Source organism: Eschrichtius robustus, chromosome X (assembly GCF_028021215.1).
Source record: "Eschrichtius robustus isolate mEscRob2 chromosome X, mEscRob2.pri, whole genome shotgun sequence".
Taxonomy (NCBI): Eukaryota; Metazoa; Chordata; class Mammalia; order Artiodactyla; family Eschrichtiidae; genus Eschrichtius; species Eschrichtius robustus.
This window is the reverse complement of record NC_090845.1, coordinates 35,453,734-35,463,831: the sequence shown is the minus strand read 5'-3', so window position 1 is coordinate 35,463,831 and position 10,098 is coordinate 35,453,734. Positions and strand designations below refer to the sequence as shown.

General features: G+C 34.2%; 1 protein-coding gene across 1 annotated transcript; it reads left to right on the top strand.

The window, feature by feature from the left end:
* Positions 1–1,335: 1,335 nt before the first annotated feature.
* LOC137756289 (histone-lysine N-methyltransferase SETMAR-like) lies at positions 1,336–2,130 on the top strand. Its single transcript, XM_068532602.1, has one exon. It carries the CDS (start codon positions 1,336–1,338, stop codon positions 2,128–2,130), a length of 795 nt encoding a protein of 264 aa, XP_068388703.1.
* Positions 2,131–10,098: the final 7,968 nt, after the last annotated feature.

Sequence of the window (10,098 nt, the reverse complement as noted above, 5' to 3'; positions counted from 1 at the left end):
TCCTAGCAGGCATCAGATACATCTAGCAATAATGACTTCCACAAACATAAATCACTCCACTACTACCAGGGTCAAAACATTTCATTACCAAAATGCTTACCTGAAAAGATGAAGTGCCCCAAATCAATATCTTGATATATATTCAAAAGTACAAAACTTATAAGAGCAATCAGTAGCTTGTTCAAAATGCTGTGTCTTCCGTGTGGTTGGTGGTATATTTTTTTATTTCAAGTGAAAAATCTCATATTTGGAAAATTAGGTAAAGTATTTCAAATTATTTAGAGTCAAAATTAGATACCAACTTTATGAGTAAAAAGCTGTAATTTAAATGTAATGTATGCCTTATACTTAATTATAAAAAATGTTTGGGCATTATATCTAATTTGTGTCCATTTTTCTATTTCGTTAAATAAGAGGCATTTTATCCAAGCTTGTATTTCTAAAATTAAGGCTGCGACACATGGCCTCAATCATGTTCCTTAAAATCAAAAGGAAATCACAAAGAGAAAGGAAGAAATTAAAGTAGGCTGGAAGTAGAAATTGCAGTTATTAGATTTTCCTCTTTTCACTGCTGACAGAATCACAGTCTGTGTCTTATAAACCTGTTAATAATTTTAATTGCCGTCATTTGGGGGTGTTACCATGAAGTGAAGACAGCAAATGTAAGAACTGAGCACTCATTAAACACTACTCAAATGATGTATTATATTAAAAAAGTAAATGGACAGCACTCTGCAACTCAAGCAAACTGTGTTTTTAATGGCTTAAAAGAAGATTCATGATTGTGATTCTCTTACCCTTGACATCTTCATTACAATTATCTGAACTCCTTTATAAAACACTGCACAGTCTGTCAGTTTGAGATAAAATTGTTCAAAAAAACATTCACCAGTGTGACTTCTACAGTATTCTCCACCTGATTCCTAGAGAGAAATTTTTCCAGTTACTTTGACTCTTAGTTTATATGATCATACTTGAGATATCAGAAAATAAACTATGTCATGAAATATAAAGCTTCCTTGGTTTGTATTATCTGGTCATTTCCTGTGGTATTTATACATAAATACACAAATAACTATTATACAAGTATAATAGTGGGCCAAAAGCTTCGTTCAGTGTTTTCTGTAAGATGGCTCCAGTAGTACTTTGTTGTCTTTAACTTCATTCAAAACAATTTTGTTAGATTGTGTGTGACAGCTGTCATATCAGCATGCATTTTAAAAAAAGACTTATCAAAATTGGTGAATCTTTGTGTAGCCATTTTAATATTGAAGTTGGAAGAAAAAAAGCAACATTTTTGGCATATTATGCTTTATTATTTCAAGAAAGGTGAAAATGCCACCGAAATGCAAAAAAAAGATTTGTGCAGTGTATGGAGAAGGTGCAGTGACTGATCGAACCTGTCAGAAGTGGTTTGCGAAGTTTCGTGCTGGAGATTTCCTGCTGGACGATGCTCCACGGTCGGGTAGACCAGTTGAAGTTGACAGCGATCAAATCGAGACATTAATTGACAACAATCAACATTATACCACGCGGGAGACAGCTGACATACTCAGAATATCCAAATCAAGTGCTGAAAATCATTTGCACCAGCTTGGTTATGTCAGTCGCTTCGTTGTTTGGGTTCCACGTAAGTTAAGCGAAAAAAATCTTCGTATTTCCGCACGCGATTCTCCACTTAAACGTAATGAAAACGTTCCGTTTTTAAAACAAATTGTGACGGGCGATGAAAAGTGGATACCGTACAACAATGTGGAACGGAAGAGATCGTGGGGCAAGCGAAATGAACCACCACCAACCACGCCAAAGGCCCGTCTTCATCCAAAGAAGGTGATGTTGTGTATATGGTGGGATTGGAAGGGAGTCCTCTATTATGAGCTCCTTCCAGAAAATCAGACGATTAAATCCAACAAGCACTGCTCCCAATTAGACCAACTGAAAGCAGCACTCGACAAAAAGCGTCCAGAATTAATCCACAGAAAACGCATAATCTTCCATCAGGATAACGCAAGACCGCATGTTTCTTTGATGACAAGGCAAAAACCGTTACAGCTTGGCTGTGAAGTTCTGATTCATCTGCCGTATTCATCAGATATTGCACCTTCAGATTTCCATTTATTTTGGTCTTAACAAAATTCTCTTAATGGAAAAAATTTCAATTCCCTGGAAGACTGTTTAGCACCTGGAACAGTTCTTTGCTCAAAAAGATAAAAAGTTTTGGGAAGATGGAATTATGAAGTTGCCTGAAAAATGGCAGAAGGTAGTAGAACAAAAGGGTGAATGTGTTGTTCAATAAAGTCCTTGGTGAAAATGAAAAATGTGTCTTTTATTTTTACTTAAAAACCGAAGGCACTTTTTGGCCCACCCAATATATATATAAATATAAATTTATATATACATATATGAACACACACACACATTCTGCCTGCAAAAAAAGGGATACCTGGTAACTGGTAAAGAATATACAGGATTATGGAGATGAATACTAAATAATATATAAAAAAGATGCTACTACAAAAAATATGTATGAAAGATATGGACTAGATTAAACAAGACCAAATTAGTACATAGGAAATCTGCTCCAAAAATATAATTATATGACTTATTCAACTAGTCACTGTGAACATATGAATTTTGTCATTGTGACAGTAATAACCTCTATTTTTATAACTTTGCATTACTTAGTGTGACACTATAACAAATGTACTTTATGTTTTTATGCTTTAAATATTTTTCTTACTCAAATAATTCCTTACTCAAACTACTTATTCAAATGTACCTTATTAATGTTTATTTAAACTAATTTGGTAAAATATCTTAAATTTTTATTTTTTGAATTGCTCTTCCATTTATAAAATTAACAGACTATGATGTTTTTAATTGTGAAGAAACAAATATAGTTGTAATTAATTATCTCAAAAATAAGCTTACATACAAGATTACATTTTCTGTTTTTTGGTTTGTCTTGTTTTGTGGCTGTACCTTGCAGCATGCGGGATCTTCCCTGACCAGGGATTGAACCCATACCCCCTGCAGTGGAGGCACAGAGTCTTAACCACTGGACCGCCAGGGAGATCCACAAGATTACATTTTTATGGAATGCATATATATATTTCTATGTAGATGGAGGAGAAATTGTCAGTGATCTTGTGAGAAATAAAAACATAATTTATCTGGACAGACAGTAATTACGCAAAGACATGGTATTAATATTTTCCTTGTGCCTTAGCTCTCAAGTATTCTGGAGCCATGTTAGAGTTCAAATAAATACGAATATGGTTCCTCGCCAATATGTCAGGTATTATACTTTTATTAAGTCAGATGCACGGAAAATATAAATTCATTCTGTGGGAAAAGGGGAATTATAATACAGATAAGAGATTTTGAATTTATTATACTATGTTTTGTGGCGTAAATAATCATATATCCATCTAAACTGCAAAATTGCTAAGTGTGCTCAAATTTATGTGTATTTGCAATATGTAGCACATTTGTAATATAATATCTAAAATTTATATTTATTCTAAAATTTACAGGTTGATATAGAACACTCTAGACCTAGATTAAATATGTGAAATAAACAATAAAGATACAGTTAGATGTAATTTGGGAGGATTGGAATGGCTGAGAATATGTGTAAGCTTTTCTGATTATAATTAGCTTCACTGGCTTAAAGCATTAAATTGAAAATTAGTGTGATGAAAGTTACAGTTAGTATCATGTCACTGATCTTTTCCTATAAGTCCTTAAGAAATTAGTGCCCTGACAGTGAAAGCATCCTCTCAGTCATAATGAATTCATGTTTCATTGTATTTCCACTGTGACAGGGAATAAGTCCTTTTCCAATAATCTCTCCCAGTGGGCAGAAGATAAGAGTGCACAAAGAGAAAAGGTGGCTCACAAAATAAAACCAAAAAAGGACCTTGGACCCCGTGTTTGCAGATAGCATAGGTGATAGATACATAGAAATAAATAAATAAATAAAAGTAAAATATCAACAGATGATCCAGTTGAAAAGGAAAAGTACACAGCTAATCTCCAGTGATCTACTAAGTAAATACTGGGGACTGGGCTCTACAGAATGTCTATGATACGTATCTGTACGATTACATCAATGTGCTTCTTAAGGACATTTATAGATTAAAAATTACTAATATATCTTTCAGTTCTTTGATAAAATGATTTAATATCTAGTACACAATCTATTTCACAACACTGCCATTAATGCTTGTTTTTGCTACTGTAATCCAGCATAGCCTTGATAAAGACCTCACATTTAATTTTACAATCAAGTAATTACCAAGCCAAGTGAGTAAAGGGAACATGTGTACATCACCTATAACTTTCTGGACCTTGTGCTGAAACTTTCATGTAAAATGATGTGCAAGAAATTTATACTTTTGTGTTCTCATTGGCCTTGTTTTAGATGGAAATTTTCTCTTTTCATTTTTAATATGGGAAAAACAGTGTCTGCAGAAGACACAAGCAACATTACTGTTAAAATTCCAGTAGAGCAATAGCTAGGCTCTATTATATCACTTTGATTAGATGACTCAGTATTATAAATTTAAAACTTCTTCTCTGTGGAAACTATACAATCAGTTATCTTCTACAGAAAAAAAAAATAAAACATTTTGACCTGTTTCTGAAACATCTTGAAAATAATCTAGTAGTTATGAAATATTTATATATGCTATATGTTTTTTTAGCCCAAAAGTAAGAGTACTACAAGTAAAAAAAGTGATATTATTGTCAAAAGTACTGCTAGAAATGTGGATTTTCACTCCATTTGTTAAAATTAAAACTATATAAGAATGGTTTGGGCTTCCATCCACGCTGGCTTTTAGAGAAGTTGAAAGGAGTGCTGCTTCCACCCTTACAGTAAAAAAGAGCCAGAACAACTTCAAATTGCATGGCATTTCTTGAGCTACCAGAAAGCTGAGGTCACTGGTCGCAAATCCAAGGAAAGACCATGACTGCAGGGAAGGATAAGAGATGAACATGCACTCACCTGGGGTAGACATAATCAGGTCCCGATAAGAAGAGTTCAGCTACAAGCAAGGACAATTGGTGAAGACCAAGTGTGGCCTGTTGAGACAGTGTGAAACCCCTGAGAGCATTGGAAATTGGAGGAGTCCATGTCCCCTTGCATGTCCTTTCTCAGCAAACCCCAACAGGTGCTTGCAGAAAAGATTGGAAAGAGCCCTGAGGAATAGCCACTGCAGTGCAGGCCCTAGAGGGAAGCAACAGCCATATGGGAGGGGCAAGAAACTCTACCAGTGTTCTTTTCCTGGAGCTCCTATACAGAACAGTAGCCTGCCTCTGTGAGGAGAAGGGCAACAAGCACTGTTGATCTTAAAGAACTGGAGGACAGTCATGACATGTGGGATAATTGAATAGGTGTAAAAACCCTACTCATGGAGAAGAGGAATGATTACACATTCAATTTATGGCTGCAATTTGGAGAGAGGCAGGATAACCAAGAAACCACATCCCTGGCACTCGAGTAAGTTGTACATGCCTCTGACCCTTAGTCACAACAGCACCACCCCCATTGCCACAGTAAGACATTTTAAGTAACAAGTGACAGCGGACTACAGCTGGAATAGGACAGGAGAGGAATAAGTGTGCAAAGAAACTCTCTCTGAGTCACAAAGTGACACAGTATCCCCTAGTCATGTCAGTGTTTCATTAGGATTTCCATCACTTGGTGAATGCCAGCATCAGAAGTCTTATACTTTTCCCAGACATACCTGTTTGAGGTTGTTCTCTGGATACTGATTATTTATTGTCTTAGTAGACACTAATATCCCAATTTAAAAGGAATCTTCTTGCATGTCTCTGACTATGATTTATTGGGAATGATACTGACAGTTGAACTTGTTCATCACTTCAAACTTCAAATCAGCAATGGAATATACTATGCTCAAAATAACATATTTTCCCCTTCTGAGAATATACATCTCATCATTTAAGACATCATGAAATAAATTCATCACCACAAAATCATGAATTTTATATTGTATATGCATAGCATGTAAAAGAAACCAATCAGATCAGTGTTAGTTAAAATAATTTCACCTCGATATTCTTATTTAAATGTTTTATCTCTATATCCAGTTCATCACAATCGTAAATTTACCATTTGCACTCATCATCTGAATAACTACCAGTGTTTTGTGTAATTTCATAAAGTTGGAGCTAAATAGTAACAGAGTATCTGTATTCTTAGAGGTAGTACATTTACATCTGTAAAGCATTAAAAATTAATTTTAATGTGATAAATATTTGCAGAATACAAATCTAGCAGCAGTAGTAAGTAATCTACTTCCTTTAGAGATTATCAATGTATCAAAATCACTTTTAGATTCATCTGGATATTTATGCAAAAGAATAGAAATCAGGATCTTGAAGAGATATTAGCATGACTATGTTCATTGTGGCACTATTCACTGTAGCCAAGGTATAGAAACAATCTAAATGTCCATTGATGGATGATTGGATAGAGAAACTGGGCTATATACAACAATGGAATACTATTCAGCCTTTAAAAAGTAGGAAATTATGCCATGTGCACCAACATGGAGGAACGTTGAGGACATTATGCTAAGTAAAATGAGACAGTCACAGAAAGACAAATACTGCACAATTCCACTTATATAAGGTATCTAAAATAGATTCATAGAACCAAAGTGTGAAATGGTTGCCAGGTGCTGGGAGAAGGGGGAAATGGGGAGTTACTAGTCCATGGGCATAAAATTTCACTTAAGCAAGATGAATAAGCTCTAGAGATTTTCCATACAATAATGCAGCTATAGTCAACAATGATAATGTGTTGTGCACTTAAAAATTGGTTAAGAAGGTAGATCTCATATTAAGTATCCTTACCATAATAAAATAATATTTTTTAAAGAAATTGGTTTTAAACAAAAATTACAGTATGTTAAATTGCAGGTGTTGAGATAAAATTGCATTTTATCTCAAAAGATATCAATCAGCCCTATTAGAAAACAGTCAACCCTTATTTCTCTGGGAAATGTCATAAGGGACAGCTGGGGTTTCTGAGATAAGGAACCGTAAAACTCCTGAGTCTATCTTGCTTCACAGAAAGAGAAATTACATCCAAGTGCATTAGTTAAAGAAAAAACTTTCGTTTCTGGTGTATGTATTTCCACTGTAAAACAGGTCTGGGTCTCCATTTGAAGCCTCAAAATTGCTGCCAGTAATCACTGTTCATTTCCTTGACTGATCCAAGATGGAGATCAAAGGTTATTTGTAAAAGAGAGAGGAAAATTCTCACTCTTGTGAAAGCCAGAAGGCAGAATGATTGATAGCAGTTTCTTATGTCATACTAGATTAGGGTTTCTTAAACTTTAGTATGTATAAAAATCACCTATGGAGCTTGCTAAAAAGAAAACCTGATGAGTCCCACCTCCTGAGATTCCGATTCATTCAATCTGGCTGGTGTCCAGGAAGCTGCCTTTTTTTTTTTTTAATTTATTTACTTATTTGGTTTTGGCTGTGTTGGGTCTTGTTTTGCTGCGCACGGGCTTTCTCTAGTTGTGGAGAGCAGGAGCTTCTCATTGCGGTGGCTTCTCTTGTTGTGGAGCACGGGCTCTAGGCATGCAGGTTTCAGTAGTTGTGGCACACGGGCTCAGTAGTTGTGGCTTGTGGGCTCTAGAGCGCAGGCTCAGTAGTTGTGGCGCACGGACTTAGTTGCTCCGTGGCACGTGGGATCTTCCCGGACCAGGGCTCTAACCTGTGTCCCCTGCATTGGCAGGCGGATTCTTAACCACTGCGCCACCAGGGAAGTCCCGAAGCTGCCATTTTAAGGCACAGCTTTAATTACACACTAAGAGATTCAGAATCAAATGATCATGGGGGCATACTTTGAAAAACAACATGTTTGTGACAGGTATTTAGAGGTTGCAGAAGTTAGGAGTTTTTTTACTGTCAGTAACAGTGGGAAATTAAAAAAGAATGACATCTTCCTTCATGATACTAAAGTACTGTTGGCTGTATTTTTCTCTTATTCTTTCTAATAAGACATACGGTATTCAGAGACATTTCACCAAAGGTGATACTTTTTACTAAGCCATTAATAAAGTCAAAAAAAAGAAAGAGAAATTTTCCCCAAATTAACATTCTTATAATCCCCCTGAATGTTAACTTTATTCCTTAATAAATGCGAATTTATCAAGTTCACTATTACTAAATATACCACAGAGAGTAATTAATAGTAACTAATTATTAAGTCCTTAATATGTGCTGGTCTCTGTTCTAGGTATTTGGCTTATATCATCTCATTTAATCATCAGAAAACTTCATATGAGTTAAGTGCTATAATTATTCCCATTTTATAAATAGGAAATTGAGATAGTAAGATTAAAACATTTGCATAATGTCACAAATCTTGTAAGATACAGTAATTATATATTTTTTCAGAGATATCAATAAAAGAGTATGAGGTTAACTAGCATATCTATATAAGGCTTTTTATCTTCCAATTTGTCTTTATAAGCTCTATATTTTTCATGAATCATTGTTTTGTGAGATACCATACAGTTAATAAAAAGGGAACATTTTTTCTGAAAAATAAACATAGTATAAAATATTATGTTTGTCATTAAATTATACATGCACTAAAATCTTGGTATAGATCTGTAAGACCCACTTGACTCTTAAACCTTTTTTTTCCATTTTAATCAACATTTTACTTATGATTCTTGATCATTCATAGCAAAATAAGAAAGACCTTTTGTTAATAATTTAAAGTCTATAAATTCCCTTGCAGGGTTATGAAAGAATAATGTAGTTGACTTCATATTTCAAAGGTCACAAGTACAAATCTGATGAAGTATATAGTTTGTGAAAAAATCCACCTCTTCTTTTTTCATTATACTACAATAATAGATCGGTTCTTTTAAAAATATTTTTGGAACACAAAACAGCAAGAGCTGATTCAAGTAAACCATGCACCTCAAAATAATCAAGTTTAGGAAATATCATTTAAACTGACAAGAGCTATTTTTCACTAAAAACATACTTTGACATTTATGTAATCTAAGGAGACAAAGCATAGATAAGGTTATCCATTCTTTATACCATGCTTGCTTATAATATTTTAATTAAAAAGCAGGATATGATGATGTCAAGACAAATAAGCTCATTTAAGTAAAAATCCAGTAACATGTTTGAGCCTATATCTATTTGCCACATCTAAAAGGAGAATCATAGTTTTCCCCTGAATTTACCATAAGACTTCTTTAGTTTTAATTATACTCTTAAAGGGTAAGAGTCAGTGTTCTTGCTAACCTGTGAAACTGTAGTGCAATGTTCACAACTTCTGAGAAATAATAAAGTCTTGAAATTGAAGATAACTTTGAGATTTTATCAAATTCATTTAATATCTCACTAATAATAAATATTCCATAACATCTGTGTATTTTCTGTTCTTCTTGGCAACATTCTGAACAGGAAAGTGGAGATGGGGATAATTTTGATGTAATACAAATGGAAGAAGTCAGTAGGCATGCATGTGTTCTAACAGTGAATAAAAAAAGCAACAGGACAACATGGAGATCCTGAAATGCTATTTGAAAGACATTGAAAATTGTAAATCAAAGAGATTGCAAACTAAAAAAGAGTTGAAAGAATTAATCTGAGAAGTGTTATGAGTTTTTTTCAAAGTAAAATATGCTTTTTCAAGGGAAAGCATGTCTTCTTAGCCGTTTTAAAGTCTTTCAGTTCAGAGCATGGCACATAGTATGCCCTGAAAGAATAAATGGATGAATGAATTCATGAGAGCTCTGCCTATGTGAGAGCAACCTGATACTGGCAGAGTTTGGAGAAAGAAATTGGAATAGTATTTGGAAATTTCAGAATGCTTTTGAGATCTTTCATTATCTCATCTTCATCATTATGAACATCATTTAGATTGTACTCCTAAGAAGACAGGTGCATAAAAACTAATTAAGACCTGGTAAAATAGCAAATAAACTTCCTAAATTATAAATATATATATATATGTATTAATGTAACGTGGGAATGGAGGATGTAGATCACCACACAGTAATTACACAGGCAAAATTCTCATAA

What these genes read in the sequence shown, in the direction of transcription:
- LOC137756289 (XM_068532602.1), top strand. Translation starts at nt 1,336, where the DNA reads ATGCCACCGAAATGCAAAAAAAAGATTTGTGCAGTGTATGGAGAAGGT.